At 35.2% G+C, this 25427-nt stretch overlaps 1 protein-coding gene across 1 annotated transcript; it reads left to right on the top strand.

The window, feature by feature from the left end:
* Positions 1-6441: 6441 nt before the first annotated feature.
* Positions 6442-22688, top strand: LOC118751697 (dual oxidase). The gene is made up of 11 exons (XM_036486512.1): positions 6442-6523; positions 10562-10911; positions 11296-11500; positions 11577-11980; positions 12044-12321; positions 12591-14239; positions 14301-14424; positions 14493-14743; positions 14819-15651; positions 15733-15861; positions 21932-22688. Exons 1-11 carry the CDS (start codon positions 6448-6450, stop codon positions 22058-22060), a joined length of 4428 nt encoding a protein of 1475 aa, XP_036342405.1. The 5' UTR covers positions 6442-6447; the 3' UTR covers positions 22061-22688.
* The last annotated feature ends 2739 nt before the right edge of the window (positions 22689-25427 follow it).

Below are 25427 nucleotides of genomic sequence, written 5' to 3'. Positions count from 1 at the left end.
AGCATTTAATTTTCAGAACTTTTTAAGCATGCGTTGTATTCTACAAACAATTACGAATAATTTGTTGCCTTAGCAAGAGGTATGCATTCAGAACAAACCAACTTTTAAAGATAAAATATTCTGCGACCTTTTGCGTAATTTTTATTTCAAAAAATCTTAATTGAAGGCACATTTGGAAAATACGACGAAACGGTCTAAATCTTTCTATAATTGCTAGTCCTTATAACGTTAGATATACCTGTAAAATGCTTCAAAAAAAGTTTCTCTAGAAGTGTGTAAAAACCCTGATTTAGTACTTTTAATGATGCTCCTTCTTGTAGTCAGAATGTTTCGAGCGTGGTATCAAATACAATTTTTTTCGACAAAGGTTCTGATAGTTGCTCTTACTTAATAGGGGTCTTCTAAATTCAGTGGCGTCCCCAGTTTTTCCCGAATGGCTCCACTTTTGGAGATACGGTACTTGAAACTTCGCTTAAATTTTAACTATTGTATAAAAAAAGCTTCCTCTGTTTTGAAGATATTTTACTAAAATATTGCACACGATTTTACTTTAATATTTCTTTTGATATCTCTTAAAATCATCGAAATCGGTTCACTCTGACATATAGCTCCCATACAACTGATTGTTCAGAGACGTTGTTTAGCGTTTTAACTCCTCCAATTAAGCAGGTAAAAATTTCGTATAGGTTCACTTTATCATATAGCACGCATACAATTTATTATTCAGATATGAAGTTGGAGGTATAGCGCAAAAACACACATCTGAGTCAGTTGTGTTGGAGCTATATGTTAGTGTGAACCCATTAATAATTAAGGTAATATTAAAAAACCGTTATGTGCAAAATTTTAGTAAAATAACTTCAAAACTAAGGGAGTTATTTATAAAATAGTTAAATTTCATGAAACGGGGTGTGCCATTGAATTTAGAACATCCCAATTAAGAGAGTTCAACTTTCAAAATCTTTGCTCTTATTCTTTTGTTTTCTAGGTTTTCATGTTTATTACTCGTCTAACTTTCGAAGCACTTGATGAAAATGAATAGCACTTATATTAATCGGTTTACTAAGCGATTATGAATAAAATGATATATAAAAGAGAGATGTGCTCACAAATTTAAAAGTTAACATTTTTTTTTTGGAAAGTGTACCTATTTTTTACCTCCTTTTTATTAGCTCGGGATGTAACTATGTAATATTGATGCGCCTAAAAGATGCAGCGATTTCTATTCTCAAGTTACATACCTGATGACAGTACGAATGGAAATTATAATAGCGAGTTTTTAGTTTTTTAAACTATAATTTTATTAGATTTGCCCATATGCGCACGGCAAAGCATAAAAGTACGTTTACATATAAATATAATCCCAATCAAATCTCGTTAGCTGTCAAATTGGTTGCGCTTGTTATTCATACAATTTGAGGAAAACTTAAGCTTCTTCTTTGTGCCACCGTGGTTACTTTTTTCTCCTACACATATTATGCTATTTAAATATATTTTAACTTTATATTTTATTAAAATACCTTTACAAACCTGTTTTCCTCGCTAGCGTCATTTTTTGTTTACTTTTACTTCTTCGCAAGTAAACGATAAAAGTAGGTTGGTTTAATCTGGGATTATTTTAAAATTATAATTTTGTATGGCTAATCTCCCTTTTCTAATTACAGATTAGGGAGTTAAGCTCGAAAATGAGGATAATATTTTTATATGTAAACCTATTATTAGGCGATTCAGTTACATACATAGACATGTAGGTTAGGCTAGAAATAAAACTTCAATATATATATATTCGTAGCATGGTTTTGGGCATATGTTTAGCAGTCTTGATAAAAAGCAAGGCAAAACTTTAAAAAATACTGAAATCATTTTAACTGGGTCCGTTGATAACTGATGAGCTATGGGTGATATAATAGCTCTGATCTACCACTTTTCGTGTTTAATCCTGTAAAAGGTCAAACATCAAAATCACTCTCTGAAGTGAGAGTAAAAAGTTAGCAACAGCAAAAAGTACGGGCACAAAAAAGCATCGGGTAAAGTCTTTCATTTTCATTCTCTACTCAACTCTCCAAAAATCTCTCTCATTTACATGATTTTGGAGTATGGGATCTATTTTCCTGTAACTTCCTGCAAGTTCGTGTAAAAACCTGTAAGTTCATTGAGTACTGGATCAGAGCTAATACAAGATTGCACAAAGAGAAGACCAGAGTAAGAGGAAATTCCGAACAAATAAATTTAGCTTCGCATTTTGCAAACAAAAGATAGTATGTTATATGCAGGGAACGGATTTTTAGGACCTAAAAACCTATAAAATAGGCAAAATAAAATAACGAAATAGGCTGGAAAAGTCAAAATAAAATAGCGAAAAAAGCAGGAAAAGCCACTAGGTACTCCAAAAAAGGCAAAAACAGGCAAAACAAAATAGCGAAAAAGGCAGGAAAAGGCACTAGGTATGGCAAAAAAGGCAAAATAAGGTACTAAAAAAAAGACAGAAAATACGAAGAACAATAAAAAAATACAGTTATTTTAGAAATTTTATATTACAAGTAAAAAGAGAAAAACTATGAACTACTTTCATTATATGAAAAATGTGTACTTTGAATGTTTGACTATTTTATCCTTTCGAGTTTCTAACTCATAAAACTTTAATCTGTACAGTTGTAGTAACATTGAACCACAAGATACATTTTGAAGTTTTGTGGCAGTATTTTCATTCGATTTTCGCGAAAAAAAAACCTTGAATGTACTAAATGTGCGCTCGACGTAAGTTGATACAAGTGGAGCCCAATTTAAATATCGAACGTTTGAAAAGTTCATATTATCAGGAATAAGGGCATTTTCCTCGCTCTTTACAATTTTATCCACATCCCTTATTGTCTCCAAGCCTACGTTAGCTGAGAAAACGGCTTTGAATTTTTCCAACACCAATTTGGCATGAGGTCCCTGCGCTTCTATAAGCTGCATAGGCATGTGTATATTTTTTAATATTAAAAAAAATTGTAAATGCTATAGTCACTTTTTTAAAGGTAGAAAAGGCAAAAAAAGGCAAATATCTTAAAAAAGGCAAAAAAAGGCAACATTAAATGTGTATACACGGAATCAGGGAAAACTAAATCGTGGACATTCTTAATCGAATATACTCTATCTGTTTAGCAGAAAAAAAGGTAATTTCCATAAAATCCGTTCCCTGGTTATATGTATTCATGACTTTAACGTAAACCTAGCGACAGATGAAGCAGAACCACAGATTAAATTCCTAAAAGAAAAACTAGATTTAGGAATATATACAAATAGAAATGCTCAAACTACAAACTCAAAAACAGTAATCGATGCGGTATTTTCAAGATATTTTAACGCCCTTGAGTCACAAGTATATACAAGTATCATATTTTATCAATCATGCCGATAATTTCATACATTAAAAGAATTAAAAATTAAATTAATAAAAAAATAAATTAAATCAGCGATTTGAATAAAATTAAGTGACATTAATGTTTAATTTCTAACCTAACCTTCATGTCTATGTATGTTACGGAATCGCCTAATTATAGGTTTACATATAAAAAGATTATCCTCGTTTTCGAGCTCAACTCCTCAATCTATAAATAGAAAAAGAGATTAGCCATACAAAATTTAGATAATTATAATGTTATCTCAGATTAAACCGATAACTTTTTGGTGTCCAACCTAGTTTTACCGATTATACTTACCAAGAAGAGGAGGGACGTCAAATTTAAAAGTAAATAAAAAATGACGCCAGCAAGAAAGAGGTTTGTAAAGGTATTTTTAACAAAATATTAAGTTAAAATGTATTTAAATATCATAATATGTGTAGCAGAAAAAAGTGACCACGGTGGCACAGAGAAGAAGCTTAACTTTTCCTCGAGTTGTGAGAATAACAAACACAACCAATTTGACAACTAACGATCTTTGATTGAGATTATATTTATGTATATATAAACGTACTTTTATGCTTTGCTTTTGCTTTTGAGAAAAAAATAATAATTTTATAGTTCACCAGAAAAAGTTCAGTGCGAAAATCATGATATTAAGAAGATTTTTGGCAAGTTTCGAAATCAATTGTTATATTTCTCGACCTACCATGTGTTTTAAATCTAAAAATGTAAAAAAATTTCTAAAGGATATCTTTTAATCCAGAGATTTAAAGCGAACATTTCAATTTTATAAAAAAAGACTGAACTGCAAAAATTATGATAAGGAAAAGTGATAAAAATTATGATAAGGAAAAGTGGAAAAAGGTAGGGATGTCAGTGGCAAAAATACAACGACGTTTTCTTTGATTCGATGCATCGAAATGTATATCGATATTTTTCCATGCATCGATTTACATAGGATTTCTCAGATAATGTTTTACAACAAAATATGTTATTAGCACAATCGTACAAAATTTGAAATAAGTTACTACAACTGAGCTAATTATTTTTCTAACGGAACTTTTTGGAGCCATTTTTCCTTTTTGTACAATTGAAAAGATAATATGAATAAGCAAACGTATGCAAACGTATGTATGTAACACATGCAGTGTTGCCGCTTTGATAATTTTTTACTGTAATTGGTAATTTTTTCCTTTGGTTAACATATTTGGTAATTTGGTTACTTATTTTTCAACTTAGTAACTTTATCGATTTAGTCCTACATGTAACATAGGTCAAAACAAGTTCTGGATCCACATTCGGAAGTGGGCCGTAAGCGTTTCCTTTAACAAAAATACCAAGTAATCCTGAAAGTTTCGCAAGGCAACACTGAACACATGTAAGTAAAATATAGCCACCTAAAAGTCTACACTACGTTCCTTATGGATTTAACAAACTATACTTCATTTTCTGACAGTCAGTTACGGCATTCACATTATAGTCAGCCCTAAAATTGCAATGACGGTTCAATGTACTAGAGGTGTCAGTTTTAAAAAAACATCGACTATTTACACATCGAGTGGAAAATTTTCGATGCATCGAATCATAACATCGATATTTTTGATGAATCGATATTTTTCCGACATCACTAGGTGAACGACAAAGTGAAATAATTTCGAAGGCTACACCCACATAGCTGTATCACCCAAATGTTTTCTGTGTCGAGGTAAAAAATTAAAATTTGCCTTTTGTTGCTTACGATTCAATTGAAAATAGAGCAAGGTGCATATTTTTTATCTTCCACATACACTTTTAAATCTTATAAACACATTAGAAAGCAAGAGTTTCAAGTGATTGCAGATGCAGTTGCATAACGGAAAATTGCATTTTTAAGCATCCAATTAAAGAAAATTTTGACGAAACTTTGTTAAAAACTATAGGTAAAACTGGTATCCACAATAAAGTTCTGTACCTACTCACAGTGTCCTTACGCGGGTACGCAAAAATATAAACAAAGCAAACGATAAAATTCACTTTGCTTTTTCTTTTTCGGTACATATTCAAACTCTATTATTCTGCAGGACGATGTAACTAGTCTTTATAACCTATTTTCAAAAAAAAAAGTTTTCGATAAATCTATAAAGCATATGGAAATTCCAGAGTTGTAGAGAATTTCAAACCGTGACAATGTAAAACTTTTTCGCAGTTTTTGTTAATTTTTTACAATAAACAATTCTATTTTTCAAAAACCTTCTATATAACAAATGTGGGTAATTAAATTCTCTACATATTTCTATTTAGCCATTTTTTAGGGAAAATGCAAAATAAGCTTGAAAATCGCAAAAAACAAAATAAATCGAAGATGGCGGAATGTTGCCGAATGAAATTTAGGGGCAAGTCCATGATCTACGTGTCAAATAGAAGTAAACTGCATAAAAAAATTGCTGTTGCAATTTTTTTAAGAAAAAGTCTAATTTTACTGGGCTAAATTGTCGCTTACGATACAATCGTAAAAAGGGCGCGATTTTTTTCATTATGGCGTCCTAGATTGCCTAAATCTCATACTGTGCACCGCATGACGTAGACATTGCTTCCCTCTCTCTATCAAGAGCAAACTTGATATGTTTCTACGCACTTCTACGCTACGCTACGAACACGTTCGTGGGTAACCGCGCTATTAATTTCTTCATGATCCGATCTAAACCAAATCAGTATGTGACCACCTCTGAGGTACCACCTTTCCTTTAAAAATAGAATTTTAGAAATCGGGTAACGTTGTTCAAAGTTATGCGGTAACATACATAAAAAAAATATTCCGATGAACTAATAACCTCCTCCTTTTTATGAGGTCGGTTAATAACAGGCTTTGTTATTGACAGGGCCGTCGAGAGCTGAACCGGGCCCCGGTGCATGTCGATTTCATGGGCGTCCTTCAAAAATAAACTCGATTCAGCCCCTCCTAGAACTTGGGTTGTAACGACCATATTATTATCAGTATATAAATTATATAAAATACGTACACATTTCAAAATCATTACTTAATAATCTAATAAATTTTCATTTTCGTCTTACAGATAAAATGTACAGTTTAACAGAGAAACAGCGCTATGATGGCTGGTATAATAACTTAGCGCATCCAGATTGGGGATCTGTGGGTGAGTACAAACGTACAATCAGACACTTTAGTATTCATTCTGTAGCTTAAAAACATGCAGGCAGTGCACGTTTAGCAGTTGATAAGCGTTTTACATTTGCATTCGAGCAACTACCCAGCAAAAACTTTTCTTTTTTTTGGTAAGCGCTTACTTTTTGTATCGATGGAGTAGAGCGTTTCAATACGCCTCAAGACAGAATCTTTCGCTTTCTCGCATTTTTAAAATTCCACGCTTACCTCTTATGATATGACTAGGTTAAAGTAATGTGTGTGAATCTGTGAATGCGTGGAATGTGTTGCTCACTCATTCTTTCCATACAAAAAAACTGTTGAACAAATTGCGCGAACAAAAAATTGCCAAAAATCAACGGTTAGTCCAAGCTTCTTCCAACTTGCACATTTGATTATACTAAAATTGAATGGTATACTCAAATAACTGTAGAAAATCTGATTAAAATGTTTCAAAATGTGATGGACATTTATTCAAATTCGTCCAATATTATGAATGTTCTACAAATTTTGATTTACATGCGTTTTTTAAATAGTAAGTTATATTTATTTTCATAAAAAAATAATAAACATTTTTCAATTTATTTTGCTCTTTGTTTTGTGCAGCTATATGCAGTTAATGAAACCTTTCATATTACATACCCAGCAAAAATTTGATACTTTAGTAAGCGCTTACTTTTTGTAGCGATGGAGTTACGCATTACAATACGCCTCAAGACAAAGATTTTCACTTTCTCGTTTACCCATTTTTAAATTTTCTCTCTTACCTCCAATGACTTCCCAGGTTAAAGTAATGTGTTCTGTAAACTAGAGGGTATGTGTGAATATCAACGTTAAGTCCTAGTTACTTAAAATTTGCACTTTGATTTGAATAGGTTACAAAACTGCATACTCAGAATGTGTTTAAGAAATCTAATTAAAAAGCTCAACATTTTTATGAAACTTTGTCGAATTTTGCTAAATTTTGTACGAAATTTCAAATTCTGACTTACATGGTGTTTGTTAGAAAACGAATCACACTTTCATAAAAGGGAATAAACATTAAATGCTAATCGAAAAGCTAATAGCCAAAGAAAGCTAAAATGTCTCTTCCCTATTTATATTTTCGCCACTCTATCTACAGCTTATGTTTTTCATATCCACGATTTTTTGAGGGTATAAGTATTATTTTATATAATTTCATATATTATTAATAAGGATGCTGGCTATGTTTATGGCTCACTTACATTTATTCCATGTCCTATGTGATAACGGAAGTGCTGCCTCGTTTGTACGAAAAATTGTTTTCGGGCCAGAGTAAAGGGAGAGTCTCAATAAATCAATAAAGAAAACATTGAAAATCGGGATTTAATCGGTACAAATATGAAAAATTGGGGCACTTATACGTGCCGACTTTTAAAAAATATTCAGCGGGACAATTTTCTTAAAATCGGTACTGTCCCGCCAAAATCGGTACGAATGGTCACCGTAGATATTGCTAAATACACGGTGTATGTGATCTGATTTGCACATTCGTGTGGAACGTGGCTCGTATGCAATACAAATGGATGATCGCTCACTAATCGCGAGTTAAATTTTCCATCACTGGGCGGGCGCCTAATGGGCTTTTGATTAACTTACGCCAAGCACGTTAGAAACGAAACCGTGGTTTATAGGATTAAGTTTTCGCTTTATCTGTTTTTCCAAACATATGCCTTTTCTTGCGCTAAATGTCAGATGTTGTTCTACACTGCAATGTTCTACACTTTTAGTGCACTCATCGAACATACCTTTTATTTCGCATCTACATCCTTCTGCATATTCCAAACGAGTACTAACAATAAATATGGGCAGATCCCACCGTTGCAGACGTTTCTTTTAATTTTGTCGTTGACAAAAAAAATACAAGTTAAAAAATATATTTGGTATAAGAGAAGGTTTAAAACTGTACTTGTGACCACTGTTGCCAACTTGGTGCTTTTCGCACTAAATTTAGTGCTTTTATTTATTGAAAACGCGAAGGTTTTTGAGTTTGGTGCTTGGTGCGTTTTCTGGTGCATTTTTTTAGTTAGACCAAATCTGTAAATCTTAAAAAAAACGAAGCTAAATTAATAGCAATTGCAAATATTTTAGCAACTTTACAAAAATGGAAACAATATCAATGACAATCGTAAGCGAGCGCATCTTTGCCAACAAATTTTTTACACAAACCGATTTTTCCCACTATGCGCTCAAATAAGGCACATTAAAAAGCGAAATCAAATTTCGTTATGTTTCAGGTGTCAAGCAGTCGAAAAGAAAAGTTCTTCATGTTCCTTTAGTTAACGAGATCATGAGAGACTGAAGTGTAGATTTAAACTACCAGATAGTTCATGAAACTTCCGTTTTTGTTTTTGCCTTCATTTGACAGGAATACTAAAAAAAATTATGCAAAACGAAGAAAAATTTAACATATATACAGTCGAAAAAATTTTTAAATTTTTTTTTAATCTAAGCGAAGCGGCAACGCTGGACACAGCTGCAAATTACAAAATAAGAACAAGAATGTTATCGTCGCTTGGACGAAAATATTTGCATTTATAGAAAACAGAAAAAAACTCGACCGTCGAGCAAGAAACATTGATTTTTATTAATTTAAATCAGCATCCCTACAAAAAAATTTATATGCATATAAGGTCCGATAAAAATTTGGTGCTTTTTTCGAGAAAAAACGCGATTTTTCTTGGGTTTTAGGGCTTTTTGAAATTCGAAACTTGGCAACACTGCTTGTGACAATAAAACAGTGAACATTTTCATTTAAATTAATGGCGGTGTATTTACCCGGAGAATAAAATCTATGAGAATACATTTCGTGTGTTCGTTCCAAATTGTGTCTCAAAATGTAGGCGTCTACATTTACTAACCGTGGTGTTGTTGTTTCCCATAGAAAATGGGAAAATGATACCGTATACATTTTGTCACACTTAGGGCCAACTTCTCAATGTCTGGTTAACACTAACTAAAGGTTAAATATCGTTACCGACGTCATCGACTCCCTGTTGTATGTTATGGAGTGGATCACGTCGATAACGATGTTTAACCTGCAGTTATTGTTAACTAGACATTGAGAAACTGGCCCATAAGGGCAGCAAGGTTGCTTTATGGCAGCACCGATGGAGAATCTACAGGTGAAGTAATAAAACACCTTTCTTGCTCTATTTTGTCTTATTACTACACCTGATATTATTTCACCATGGATTTAATGCTTAAACCTATTCAGAGCTTTATTTCAAGAAATAAGATCGGTAAATCATATTTCTCAAATCAATCAAAGTGTAAAAGTGATGTATGTTTTTCTATGTCAAAAATGTGAGAACTAGAATTACATATACATATACATTTTTCCGTTTTTAGATGACTTTTTCTCGGATTTATATAAATATCTTCCACGATGGTATCCGAATACTTCATATTTGGAATGCTCTAAAAGTTGGCCTTGTGGTTCCAAAGGGCCACTACATTTCCAAGGTTGAATTTCACTCGCTCTTTCACTTTATGTGTGTTTTTTTTCTTTACTGATGCAGCCGTATTCACGTAAACTTACGTGTCTTTTTTTGGCTGGAGCATACCGTCACAGAGACTTTTGATTCCTGATGAAACATTCTAAATTTTTCAGGAGCATTGATTGCAGCCAGGCTATCAGAGTTGTAGGATACCTCCTTTACCTTGATCTTTATATCTACTGCTTCTTTAAGGGCAGCCACTTGTTCCCGATGCCCATACAATTTGTATGAAGCATCCCACAATAATGCGGCGCGAGCGCTGCGCAAATGGAATTTTCGTTTTTGATAGGAAGAGAGAGGAGGAAAAAGTAAAAGAAGAAATGAAAATAAAAAGAGTGGAAATGAGAAAAGGCCAAAAGTTACGCCGTGCTTATTTAGGTACAATGCGCGCTACCACTCGTTGGCGTTGGAAAACGCAACACTTAGCGCTCCAATTTAGTTATCCAATCTCTATTGTTATTTTTTTTCAAAATTTTAATATCAACTTTCCTTTCATAATAATTTTTCAGATAGCCACTTGGTGCGAAAAGCGCCATCTTCATATTCCGACGGAGTCTATGCCATGGCAGGTTCAAATCGCCCATCTACCCGACGGCTTAGTCGATTATTTATGGGCGGCCGGGATGGCTTAGCGTCCAAACACAATCGCACTGCATTCCTGGCGTTTTTTGGTCAGGTCGTAGCCAATGAAATTGTAATGGCTTCCGAATCGGGTTGCCCAATTGAGATGCATCGCATAGAGATTGAAAAATGTGATGATATGTACGATCGTGAATGCCGAGGGGATCGATATATACCATTTCACCGCGCAGCTTACGACCGTGATACAGGGCAGAGCCCAAATGCGCCGCGAGAACAGGTAAACTGATATGAGCCCATTTACACATCGAGGGCTTATATTCAATACCCTCTATCTGCACTTTTCACAAAAGTAAGGTTCTGAAATAAAAATCCACTTAAGACTTAACTGTCATCGGTGATATTAATGCTGACCTTTTATAACGCTATACAGAAGAATTTACTATAAAATTGCAAAGTCAGAATTAACATCAGTCCCAGATCGGTTCTAACATCAAAAAGTAGTTTTTGTGAATATTGCAGATAGAGAGTAATGAATATAAGCCCTCGATATGTATATATTCAATTATGAATACATGCATGCAAACTAAGTATGTAAGCATTTGCAATTCCAACTTTTTATAACTATGCCTGATTATCCTAAATAATTCTCTATTCTTCTCAGATAAATCAAATGACTGCTTGGATTGATGGCAGTTTCATTTACAGCACCTCAGAGGCATGGCTTAATGCTATGCGGTCGTTTCATAATGGCACACTACTGACGGAAAAAGGTGGCAAAATGCCTATCAAAAACACAATGCGCGTGCCGCTCTTCAACAATCCGGCGCCTAATGTGATGAAGATGCTAAGTCCTGAGCGGCTTTTTTGTAGGTTATTCTCTATTTTTTTCTTTTAAACTAAAAATACTCACTCATTTTTGGTCCTGTTTTTTTTATTTCTCAGTACTTGGGGACCCACGTACGAATCAAAATCCCGCTGTACTCTCTTTCGCCATACTGTTTCTACGTTGGCACAATACGCTTGCGCAGCGGATTAAACGCGCCCATTCCGACTGGAGTGATGAAGATATCTTTCAGCGTGCACGTCATATGGTGATCGCAAGCTTACAGAACATTATTATGTATGAATACTTGCCTGCTTTTTTGGGCTCCGGAATGAGTTCATATACAGGTTACAAACAGCAGATACACCCTGGCATTGGACACGTCTTTCAGGCTGCAGCTTTTCGTTTCGGACATACAATGATACCACCTGGGATCTATCGCCGAGATGCCAAGTGCAATTATAAAAAGACGCCCATGGGTTATCCGGCGATACGTTTGTGCTCCACTTGGTGGGACTCCAGCGTAAGATTACTTTTTATAATAGTAAAATATTTAAATTGAGTTTAATTGTTTTCTTTTTCTCAGGATTTTTTCACAGATACCACAGTCGAGGAGGTGCTACTTGGTATGGCTTCGCAAATTGCTGAGCGCGAGGACCCTGTGTTGTGCACAGATGTTCGCGATAAGCTGTTCGGTCCCATGGAGTTTACACGACGTGACTTAGGTGCTTTAAATATTATGCGCGGCCGTGATAATGGCCTACCGGACTACAACACAGCGCGCGAGGCTTTCGGGCTAATGCGTCGCAATGATTGGAGGGAAATTAATCCGCAACTGTTTGAGAAAAATCCAGATTTGTTAAAGTGAGTGTTTGAAACTTTTAGTTAAGTTGTATCCTTTAGTCATGTTAGAACTAGGGTGTGTTTGACTGTTTAGATTGGTATTAAAAATAAACCGCTCAGCTTCAGCAAGAATCTTTATACACTAAATGGGTGTTAATCTGCCTTTTAGGTTGAAAGGTAGATCTTTGTTTAGCTAAAAAACATATTCCTGTAAAACAGATATTAAAATGACTTGTACGATTTCCGACCATAGCGAGAAAATACATTAATTCAACCCCCAAATCTTTCAGAATGCTGATTTCCGCCTACAACAATCGTCTCGACGATGTCGACGTCTATGTTGGCGGCATGCTCGAATCGTACGGCCAGCCAGGCGAGTTATTCACTATCGTAATAAAGGAACAATTCGAGCGTTTGCGTGATGCCGACCGGTTTTGGTTCGAAAATGAACGAAACGGAATTTTCACTCAAGAAGAAATCGAGGAATTGCGAGGTATAACCATGTGGGACGTCATAGTTAATAGCACAGACATAAACGAGTCCGATATACAAAAAGATGTATTTATGTGGCGCGAGAGCGATCCTTGTCCACAGCCCATGCAGCTGAATGCTTCTGAGTTAGAACCTTGTCAATACCTTGAAGGCTATGATTACTTTTCCGGCTCGGAATTGATGTTTATTTACGCTTGCGTATTTCTCGGGTTTGTACCCATACTTTGCGCTGGCGCTGGTTACTGTGTAGTAAAGTTGCAGAATAGCAAGCGACGCAAGCTAAAGATACGCCAAGAAGCCTTGCGTTCTACGCAAAATAAAGGTTCAGTTGATAAGATGTTGGCGCGCGAGTGGTTGCATGCGAACCACAAACGATTGGTGACTGTAAAGTTTGGTCCTGAGGCCGCTATCTACACAGTGGATAGAAAAGGAGAGAAGTTACGTACTTTCAGTTTGAAGAACGTGGAAGTGGTTACAGTAGAAGAATCATCAACAAATCACATTAAAAAAAAACCGTACATATTACTTCGCGTTCCCAACGATCACGATTTGGTGCTAGAACTGGAGTCTTATGGTGCGAGACGTAAATTTGTCAAGAAGCTGGAAGACTTTCTCTTCCTACATAAAAGGGAAATGACTTTGGTGGAAGTGAACCGGGAGATTATGCTAGCGCGCGCTGAAACGCGTGAAAGACGGCAAAAGCGATTGGAGTACTTTTTCCGCGAAGCGTACGCACTAACATTTGGCTTGCGACCAGGTGAACGACGACGACGCTCCGATGCCTCGACTGATGGCGAGGTGATGACGGTTATGCGCACCAGTTTGTCGAAGGCGGAGTTCGCGGCGGCATTAGGCATGAAACCGAATGACATGTTCGTACGCAAAATGTTTAACATCGTTGATAAGGACCAAGATGGGCGCATAAGTTTTCAGGAGTTCCTAGAGACAGTGGTGTTGTTTTCGCGCGGCAAGACGGACGATAAGCTCCGTATTATCTTTGATATGTGCGACAACGATCGCAATGGTGTGATCGATAAGGGGGAATTGAGTGAAATGATGCGCTCGCTGGTTGAGATGGCACGCACCACCAGCTTGGGTGATGACCAGGTTACCGAGCTGATTGATGGTATGTTCCAAGACGTCGGACTGGAACATAAAAATCACTTGACCTATCAGGATTTCAAGTTAATGATGAAGGAGTATAAGGGTGACTTTGTTGCCATCGGTTTGGATTGTAAAGGTGCCAAACAGAACTTCCTAGACACTTCAACCAATGTGGCGCGAATGACATCGTTCAACATCGAGCCGATGCAGGAAAAGCCAAGACATTGGATACAAGAGAAGTGGGACAACTACATAACCTTTTTAGAAGAGAACAGGCAGAATATATTTTATTTATTTCTTTTCTACGTCGTTACGATTGTGTTGTTCGTGGAGCGTTTCATACGTGAGTATATAAAGATTGGTACGTATTGTAGCGACTTTCTAATGAATTTTAATCCTTACAGATTACTCCTTCATGGCTGAGCACACTGATCTGCGACACATTATGGGCGTCGGCATTGCCATAACGCGTGGCTCTGCGGCTTCGCTGTCGTTCTGCTACTCTCTACTGCTGCTCACAATGTCTAGGTAAGAATTGAGACACGTCTATATAACACAGTAAGTTCGAGTTTTAAGGACTTTTTGCTTCTTTTTAGAAACCTCATTACCAAACTGAAGGAATTCCCCATACAGCAGTACATTCCGCTCGATGCGCACATACAGTTCCATAAAATCGCTGCTTGCACTGCGCTTTTCTTCTCGGTGCTGCACACCATTGGCCATATAGTTAATTTTTATCATGTCTCCACGCAATCTCACGAGAACTTACGTTGCCTCACGCGTGAGGTACATTTCGCCTCCGACTACAAGCCGGATATCACCTTTTGGCTCTTCCAGACTATTACAGGTAAGTTTTCACATATGTTTGTGCGCATATGAAAAATTACTCATGTATCCCATTATTATTCCATCAATCATGTAGGCACTACTGGCGTACTGCTATTTATTGTGATGTGTATCATTTTCGTCTTCGCCCATCCAACTGTACGTAAGAAGGCCTACAAATTTTTCTGGAACACTCATCAACTGTATGTAGGACTGTACTTGCTTTCACTGATCCACGGCTTGGCGCGTATCACGGGTCCTCCGCGCTTCTGGATGTTCTTCATGGGTCCTGGGATTATTTACACGCTTGATAAGATTGTCTCGCTGCGCACCAAGTATATGGCGCTGGATGTTATCGAGACTGATTTGCTGCCTTCAGACGTTATCAAAATCAAGTTCTATCGTCCACCTAATCTTAAGTATCTCTCGGGACAGTGGGTACGTTTGTCTTGTACCGCATTTCGGCCGCACGAGATGCACAGTTTCACGTTAACTTCGGCGCCTCATGAAAATTTCCTTAGTTGTCACATAAAGGCACAAGGTCCTTGGACTTGGAAATTGCGCAATTACTTTGATCCTTGCAACTACAATCCGGAGGATCAACCGAAAATACGCATTGAGGGCCCCTTTGGTGGCGGAAACCAGGACTGGTATAAATTCGAGGTGGCGGTAATGGTAGGTGGTGGCATTGGTGTCACGCCCTACGCATCCATGCTGAATGATCTTGTGTTTGGCACCAGCACGAATCGATATTCGGGTGTGGCATGCAAGAAGGTATATTTCCTCTGGATTTGTCCTTCTCACAAACATTTCGAATGGTTCATTGACGTATTGCGCGACGTGGAAAAGAAAGATGTCACAAATGTGTTAGAGATACATATTTTCATAACACAATTTTTCCATAAGTTCGATCTGAGGACCACCATGCTGGTAAGTTGGCGGACGTTGATCAAAGATTTTAATGAGTATTTCATTAATTTTTATGTGTATGTATATATATATTTTTTTCAGTACATTTGCGAAAATCACTTCCAACGTTTATCAAAAACGTCAATTTTCACGGGTCTTAAGGCAGTTAATCATTTCGGTCGACCTGATATGTCAAGTTTTTTAAAATTCGTGCAGAAAAAGCATTCATATGTAAGTATACTTTCATGAGAGCAATTTGGAATTAGGAAAGTTCTTTAGTTAGCGATTTAATTAGCGACGATAAACTTTAACTAAAGTGTGTGGTAACTTTTTACTAATAATTTTGACAAATATTATTCAGTATCTTATTTTCTAAACAAGACTAGTTCTGTTTTAGAGGGGTTAATAGGGATACAACATCACTCAAAAAAACATTGATGTTTGAACATCAAGAGCAAAACCTCAGATGTCGAAAGTATCGATGTTTATGAACGATGCATCAATGTTTTTAATAAATTATTGGTTAGTTTAATTTTTAGTATAATAATAAATAGATCAGATCTAAATATATAACAATTCAATTTATATGTCAAAGGTCAAAAACAATTATTTATATACATATGTACATATATGTTTGTCTGCCGGAGTATTGTTGCCCCAGCCTATGAAGACAACCGTTAATTTGTGACTAAGTTTGCCACGATTGGCAAGCAGAGCATAGCGTTGTTGTATAGGCACGGAAACGTTATACACATGTTTGTGGTTTCCCAATGTCACGTCCCATGCTATTATCCGTCTCAGATTCGTCAGAGGATTGATTGATTGTAACTGAAACATACCAGGATAGATATGAATTGCTAAAGATAATAGTGAAAATGCATATCCACTTAATGGACCTTTGCCCGTGAAAAACGTTGCAACTTTGAACGTTGCGTCTTGTATTCTGTCAGCTGTAGCAGTGTTGCCACAAACTCAAGGCATGCATAATTTTGGTAGTGTAGAATTACTGACGCAAATGGCATACAGATGGCGGTAGCGTATGGTGCCCACACTCACCGACGGAAATGTACGTTAACGTGTCAGCTTACACGATCAATCTTATGAGAGCACCATGCAAATGAAATCTCACCATCGTGTACGTGCGACGGTTACGCGTCACGTGTACTGCTTCTCTCTCTCTCTATCAGCAGTAAATTTTATTTTGCTACGTCAAACAGACACGACATACGTACACGTCGGTGAATGTGGACACCTTTAATCCAACTACGGCCATCAATCTGTGGTTTAGAGAAACGTAATTGGTAAAACGTAATTGGTAAATGTATAACTGGGTGTTTACATGAAGCGATTTCACAGACGAATAGTTGAATTAAAAGTTGGGTTCTGACCAACTTCATTTAACGCTATTTGTTGAATGAGCCCAGGCGATTGTTGCTTTTAACTAAGCCAGCAAGTTTCATTTTACCAAAAACATCGACGTCGGAACATCGTGCATCAATGAACGATGTATCGATGTTTTGGGGTCTGAACATCTATGTTAAAATATCGATGTTTATGAACGATACATCGATGTTTGGAAACGTCGGTGTTGGAATTGCATCCCTAGGGGTTAACCGCTTCCATCCTGTCTTACACACCTAATACTACTTCGTTGATTATCGTATCGCAAAAGATAATTTTTCTGATTGAAGTTGTCGGCTTGTGCGACAAACTTTGTTCTCTTGTGAATTAAAAGGATTCATTCCTTGAATTTTAGAGATTTCTAAATAGTATTTCAGCGAGCGCAATAGCAAAAGATCTGTCGAGTTACAGTTACTCCCATCATGAACTCTTGCTCCATGAAGACGTAAAGCTGACGCATGAGGCTTTTATCTCACCAAATTACGAACGGGCAATTGAAAAAGGTCAAACTTCTGTCAATCGAGAATAGATTTAGATAAATTCATATTATTTTACATCTCATGTAACAACCCGGGTGAGCTTACCCATCTATGCCGATACAAAATCTTTTTTATTGGCCAACGCCAAAAAACTCGGCATTGTCATCTCTTCTTTGCGAAGTTCGGGCAATTATTCATAAATATGTACCAAGACTTGATTCTTCCACTATGCTCGTGAGCGTCTAGATTTTGCGTAGAACCCGATTTGAACTTGGTTAATAAATTCCAAAATTTAAGCGGATAAAGTGGTGAAGTTTTTCTTCAAATTGTAACCAAGCAGTTTTACGTAACCTAAATTAGAGTTTGAAAACAAACGAAATGAATCGTATTGTTTCGTTTCACTCATTATAGAGAGAAAAACACAATCGAAACCCAAACAAAGAAAACAGGAACCATACCTATTATAAGAGAAAAGACTAAAAATCAATCAATAATAATTATATTATGATAAAAATTCTTCGAGTCATCTATAATTACACAGGTCTACAAAAAAATTGATGAAAGTTTCCTTTGACCAAACCTAGTCTGTTTTTGGGGTCGCTGAACACGAATCTGAAGTCCGTTTTTTATAACCTCAAAAAACACTCGGATTTTACGTAACAGGGAAAATCCGAGGTGTTTTTTGAGGTTAGGAAAAAATATAGAAGTGATGAAGCAAAACGGACTTCAGATTCGTGTTCAGCGACCCCAAACACATATGATAGACTAGGTTTGGTCAAAGGAACCTTTCATCGATTTTTTTTGTGGACCTCTTTTATTGTTCAAGGACTTATATTATAAAAGGCCTTTCATAATAATTACACTGGATCACACATTATAGTTTGATTTTTGTTCTCCAGACGCCACTACCCAATTTCTATGTAGAATTGCTTGGTGATTCCGAAAATCGAGTTAATTTCTTTTCTATGGATACGTTTTCGAGATATTTGCCATTTACCGTTATTCAGCTTAAAGCAAACATTGGTTCCTTTTAATCACGTATATCCTACGAACCAATTTAAAAATCGTATATCTATATAAAATACGGCAAATGAAAGCTAAAAAAATTCTCCATAAACCATGCATACACCACTTTCCGATAGGACTGATAGTTTCTGACGAAAAATTAATCATTCCAGTTTTTTTTTATTTTTTAATGAAAAAATTAAAAAAGTCAAACTTTAACAGAAGAAAAATTAAAATAGTAACAGGTTCTGTGCAAAATTTTTGCATTTGTAAAAAAAAGGTCAAGTTACTGATGAAGAACATCGATGGATAAATACGAAACAGTGAGTGGTCAAATGAAAATGCGCAAAGATTTTTTGTATGAAATATCAACAGAAAAGCGAGTTACTCAGGTGTACGTAGCGTATGAGTAACTTTCTTTTTTTCACTTTTTTCATACAAAAAATCTTGTGTATTTTCATTTGACCACTCATTATTTCTTATTTATCCATCGATTTTCTTCCTTAGTAATTTGATTTTTTTTAACAGAACAAGCTTTAGTACAAATGCAAAGATTTGGCACAGAACCTGTTATTTTTTAAATTTTTCTTCTGTTAAAGATTGATTTTTTTCATTTTTTCATTAAAAAGTAATAAAAGCTGGAATGATTAATTAATTTGTCAGAAACTATAAGCCCTATCGGAAAGTGAAGTATATACGGTTTATGGAGAATTTCATTAGCTTTAATTTGCCGTATTTTGTATTAAGATTTTTAAATTGTTTCGTAAGATATACGTGATTAAACTGAACCAATTTTTGCTTTAAGCTGAATAACGGTAAATTGAACATATCTCGAAAACGTATCCATAGAAAAAAAAAATATTAACTCCATTTTCGGAATCACCGAGCAATTCGACATAGGAATTGGATAGTGGCATCCATAGCACATTTTTGCTGTAAACCAGTGTTATCAGAGAGATAAATTTTTTTAAGTCTTCAAAGACTTTTATTTTAAAACTTATATTATAAATGTTTTCTCATAATAACTATGATATAGATAAATATTTTTAAGTCTTCAAAGACTTATATTAAAAAAGTCTTGTCATAATAATTTTAATTGTGATAAATATTAAGTTTTCAAATACTTCAAGTTTGGGACCTATATTATATAAGTCTATTCATAATATTTGAGTGTGAAAAAAGTCTTAAAAGACGGGGCTTGTTCAGGACCATTCAGGGATTAGTTGGGGACCAGTTCGGAGCTAGTTGGGGACCATCTGGGACTAGTTGGAGAGCAGTTTGGGGCCAGATGGGGCTTATTTTGGGCCCAGTTGAGGACCATATATGTATATAATATAGTCATAAACTAGGCCCTAACTGGTCCCAAAGTACTCCCCAACAAGTTATATCTAAACGATAATTATTATGAAAAATATTTATAATATAAGTCTTAAAATAAAAGCCTTTGAAAACATAAAAATATATATCTCTCTGATAATTGTTATGAAAGGACTTTGATAATATAAGTCCTTGAACAATAATTATAGATGACTCGAAAAATTTGAAGACTCAGGAATATTTATCTCGCTGATAATTACTATGAAAAGACTTTTATTATATAATTCTTAAAATAATAGTTATCGATGACTTAAAAAATATTTTCTCACATATAATTATTATCAAAAGACTTTTAAAATTCGTACGAAAATTTTTATGACTTTTTTAAAACTCCACCATGAAATAATTATCATTCTGAGTCTCTGAAGAAAACTCTATTTCTATTGGATTTTGTTCTTGTTCTGCTTTTGTGCGCGTGTGCAAACGAAACAAAAGCATAAAGCGCGCATCTGGGTGAGTAAAATTCGCTGGAATGATTCGGAAACGTTGCTTGGCGATTTTCTCATTACAAGCGACTAATATTTTCAGTACTTACGAGTATGTGCATATGATTTTCAAATATCATATTTACAAAGAATGAAATGGACAAGCCGGTTCCTGCATGATTTCTATGATATTTGGTTTTGCAATTACTCTCATTTTTGCGTTTGGTACCTATACATATGTAAATATCGCACACCTAGATCTAAAGTGGGATAACTCAAAATCAAGAGAGGGAATTACGCTCTTCATGTGTAAGAAAACGAAGCTCCTCAAGGACCGAAACAGAAATCATTTTATTTGCACTCTTTTGCTTTGCAAAGGTTCTGGTTTTAGTTTTTTCATGTACAAAACGATTCAGATTGATTGTGACCTAAATATACAACAGCAAAACCCTAACCTCATGACCATCTTATAACACCACACACACAGTAGAGAAATTTCGCTCTCAATTAAGTTTACATGGTAGAGCAACTGCAGGAAGTATTCACTCTAGCTAGAGACAAAATAGAGAGATCTCAACATTTCTCTATCACGTACCCTACAAGCTTTTTACACGTTCTATCTCGAATCGTTGACAATGCTTATTGTATGTATCTATGTATACCAGAATCACGATGTAGAAAATAAAGGAGGCACCATCCGCAGACCACTAACCCTTCGTCGATTTGACAACATTAACCTATTCGATGACGTCATAAAATACTTCTTCGCACTAGGGCTAAAAATTAAATTCTCAAATTGTACTTTTTTACCGAAATATATAAATATGTATTTTTTTGTGTATAAATTTTTGATAGTGGGTTGTCAACCTCTCTCTTCGGTACTTTTGGACTCACATCAAGCAATTTTTTCTATTCAAAATTTCTTTGAAAGGAATTTCTCCGAGCAATCCAGCCAAAACCATATTTGTGAACACGCCTTCTGTTTAACCAATGTTTATGCCCCTTTGTAAAAGAGGGAGGCTATTAGAAAAGCAATTGAAATTTCTATGAAAATAAGAGAAAATGTCCCAATAAATTGTTTGGTTATGTGCTAAATGTACCTAAAATAGTGTGCTTATACCGAATATACGATTTAATGTGGTACAAACAGTGATGAAATTCATTGTTAAGACTTTACCATACGTCGCCGTAGAGCAAAAACTCTATTTAGCTTGCCAAATAGAGCGTAGAGTTATCGTAGAGTTTTCGATCTAGTTGCGATGGACTGTGTGCACGGCATAAAAATCTCGCTAAATAACTCTCACGTAGACTGTGAAGGTGAGTCTCTGGTAGAGCTCTATTGTGGGTTTACACGTCTCTAGCGAGATTTTTGTCTCGCATTTTTTCTCTACCGTGAACACTTAGCATAACAACTTTACACAAAGAGCTATCAGTTGACCTCTCCGACAATACTTCACTTATTAGATTGAGTTGCCTGGCCTCCATGGCACAAAACAAATACTAGAGCTTTATTTCCAAATTTCTCCTTGACTTTTTATCAACATTTCTTAGTTTGTTACTAACCAGTATTTTTGTATGTATCTATGTACTACTTCATAATTTATTTCACTCTAGGTATCTAAAATTGGCGTTTTCTCATGTGGCCCGAGACCGCTAACGAAGAGCATAATGTCCGCCTGTGATGAGGTGAATAGAACGCGGAAACTTCCATATTTCATACATCATTTTGAGAATTTCGGTTAAAATATTTAGGTTTTAAGTTTTATAGGCACTTACGGCTCATCTCATTTACGAAAAGTAAAAAAGAAAAAAACTTCAACATTGGCGCAACACACGGCCTTAGCATTTAATCATAAGTCAAAAGCTCTAATTAGTTCTGAGTCAGAGCCTACATCTTCGCTTTTTAGGTAAATTCTTCCAACAACCGTCATCGGGTTTCGAAAAGAAGATAATCGGCCTTAACATGAGTTTAATTTTCGACCGAAATCGTTCACTAATCACTTTTGGCTTATGTATGTGTAAAAGGTGTGTAGGTCTAAAATTTAATTTTAAGTACTTAATACAAAACGAAGTTAGTCAAATTATCGATTTTACTATATTTCCATCAATATGAAAAGAAGTTGTATATCACATATAAATTTGTATATATGTATTTACTCTAGAGATATGAAGAACTGTATTAAATGTGTGTTTGTGTGTATTTACTTAACCACAAAATGTATACATATGTAAGTATTGGTACTCTTACTACTACTTCACGACAAACGATGATTGTAAAATGGCATTACGATTTGTTCTTTCAACTCAAATTTATTTATTGAATCTTATTTGTTATCATTTTGTAAAAAACTGAGGTAATTATTTATTATATAAACTCATTAAATGTATATAAAATAATACTTTAAATTTATCAAAGTTGTTTGCTTTTTAAGAATGTAAGCCTTTTTAAATTTGCATTTATTTAATTAGGGCATTCACAAGATATTTTACTCCCGTCTGTAAATAGGCGCGTCAGACGCCAAACAACTGTCAAACATCCTCATGCCTGTGAAATTTATATGGAGCTTTCCACAATAACGCGACGCTAGCGCCAGTAAATGGAATTTTCATTTTTGACAGGGCGTTACGTGTTGAAGTTGGATGCAGAAGACGGAAACCAAGAGAAAGGATAAAAAACGCTTGGCGCTCCAATTTAGTTAAACGTCGTAATGTCTTAAGGTCGTAAAAATGTGTGCAATTGAAAATACGTACACAAATTTTACGACTTTACGAGGCTTAACACGTCTTGTGAATTTGGATGAAGTAAGTTAACATTTAAAATTGGAAAATGGTAATAACAGTCCCATTCCCACACAACGGTATTTTTGAAAGAAAATAATGCCGAAAACTGCGATATGTACTTCGGTAACTATTGAAGCCAAATCACTCAAAAGACCTTACAACAATATCATATTCTAGGGAAATTTTGAATAATTGAGTTGTCATGGGGATGTGCGATTAATTAATTAATCGAACCCAATTAATTGCTTAATCAAAGAATAATTACTGTTGAACCTGAATAATTTCTGCTCTACATACATATTTCTTTTTTGATAAAAAAAAACCATACACGTTTTTTGCATTTCAAAAAGCTACATATATGTGTACGTAGGAAATAGCAACCTATGTATGTCGAAAGGCTGGCTTCAGTATAATGCAAATCTTGGCAAATAAACGCGCAAGAAATATTTCCGATATTGGCATGTCAATATTCTTATTAAGTCTCATCCAAAAATTCCTTGTTGTTTAAAGAATAAACGGAATGCCGCATTATACTAACGCCAGCTTCAAGACATAAGCTACTATTCCATACGAACACAGATATGTATTTACATTAGGGTGGCCCAACATTTTTTTCCTCCAGCCACCCCCTGATCTGAAGAATATCAAAAATAAGGAGACGCGAAGTTTTTATTTTGAAATCAATTAATATCACTGGTTTACAGCACTATCCAATTCCTATATAGAATTGCTCGCTGATTCCGAAAATCGAGTTTATTTTTTATTCTATGGTCAAGTTTTCGAGATATTTTCAAATTTACTGTTATTCAGATTAAAACAAAAAGTGGTTCCACCTAACCACGTATATCTTACGAACCAATTTAACAATCTTAATACGAAATACGGAAAATTAATGCTAACAAACTTCTTCGTAGACCGTATGCAGATCTCGTTTTGATAGGTCAAATAGTTTCTGACAAACTAATTATCCATTCCAGTTTTCTCTTTTATAAAAAAAAACTGAAAAAAGTAACTTTAACAGGAGAAAAGTTTAAAAGGTAACAGGTTCTGGTAAAATTTTTGCATTTGTACTAAAGCCTTTCTGTTATAAAAAAAAAAAACAAAAAACAGTATTAAATGAAGAAAGTCGATGGATCTATAAAGAAGTAATGAGTGGTCGAATGAAAATGCGCAAAGATTTTTTGTATGAAATATGAGCAGAGAAGCGTGTTACTCAGGTGTACATGGAGTATGAATAACATTCTTTCCGGCTAATTTTTCATACAAAAAATCTTTGCGCATTTTCATTTGACCGCTCATTACTTCTTTATTTATCCATCGATTTTCTTCATTAGTAACTTGATTGTATTGTTTTGTAACAAAACAGGCTCTAGCACAAATGTAAAAATTTGACACAGAACCTGTTATTTTTTAAATGTTTCTCCTCTTATAGTTTGATTTTTTCATAAAGAAATAAAAAAAGCTGGAATGTCTAATCAATTTTTCAGAAACTATCAGTCCTATCGGAAAGTGATATATATGTTGCCGGCGAAACCCGATCTAAAAATATAAACAGAACCAATGCGAATTTCGTCGGTCGGAGCGATGCCGCCGGGTGATATTCGCCGCAGCATTTCGCCCAGTAAAACAGAACAGAAACGAAATTCGCATAAAATGAATGACAAACAAAAAATTTTAAAATACAAAATCGAAGAGATGTATCACCAAATTTTGCTATTCTGAGTCTTGTAGATAATTATCTGCTAGAAAAATGGGGAAACAAAGCTACTTTTCCACTGAGAGCTGATTTTGTGACCGGCGGCAGCGGCAAAATTAAAAATAAATCTATTCTTGCCGAATTTCGTTAGACGAACTTCGTCGTGGCTTTGGTTATGTGCAGTCTCATATACTGCAGTGTGTTTTAATTTTAGTTAGTTAGGCCAAACTAGTTCTACCAACATGCGATAGGATATACCGGTTTAGCCTAGGATACACTGATCTTTCCGAAGCCGGTTTGGACAAACCGGTTAAGTCTAGGCTGAACTAGATGATGCTGATATTAATGTACTTTCCAGTTTAAGTGCGGCCTATGTTGATTGTGGTTGCAGGAATGAGCTATGTTAAATAAGCCTTACCTCGGGTGAGGCCAATAATTGATTAAGGATCGTAGGGACAATCCATTGCTTTGCATGCATTTGACAAGTAGTAGATCGTACATATATGTATATTTTCTGTTCTTTTTATGAGTAGGAAATCTAATGATGTTCTTCAACGTGTGTTCTTTTAGACATTATCCCGGAAAAATAGTTTTAATGGAATTTTTACGGGCTGGCGGTTTCTTACAAAACTT

This window comes from Rhagoletis pomonella, unplaced genomic scaffold (assembly GCF_013731165.1).
Source record: "Rhagoletis pomonella isolate Grant_MI unplaced genomic scaffold, Rhpom_1.0 Rhpom_scaffold_00922, whole genome shotgun sequence".
Classification (NCBI taxonomy): domain Eukaryota; kingdom Metazoa; phylum Arthropoda; class Insecta; order Diptera; family Tephritidae; genus Rhagoletis; species Rhagoletis pomonella.
The sequence above is the reverse complement of the archived record's forward strand: the minus strand, read 5'-3'. Positions and strand labels throughout refer to the sequence as shown.

What these genes read in the sequence shown, in the direction of transcription:
- LOC118751697 (XM_036486512.1), top strand. Translation starts at nt 6,448, where the DNA reads ATGTACAGTTTAACAGAGAAACAGCGCTATGATGGCTGGTATAATAAC. An exon ending in TCCAGATTGGGGATCTGTGG is followed by an intron (nt 6,524 to 10,561) that starts GTGAGTACAAAC and finishes ATAATTTTTCAG; the next exon opens with ATAGCCACTTGGTGCGAAAA. An exon ending in GCTCTTCCAGACTATTACAG is followed by an intron (nt 14,744 to 14,818) that starts GTAAGTTTTCAC and finishes TCAATCATGTAG; the next exon opens with GCACTACTGGCGTACTGCTA.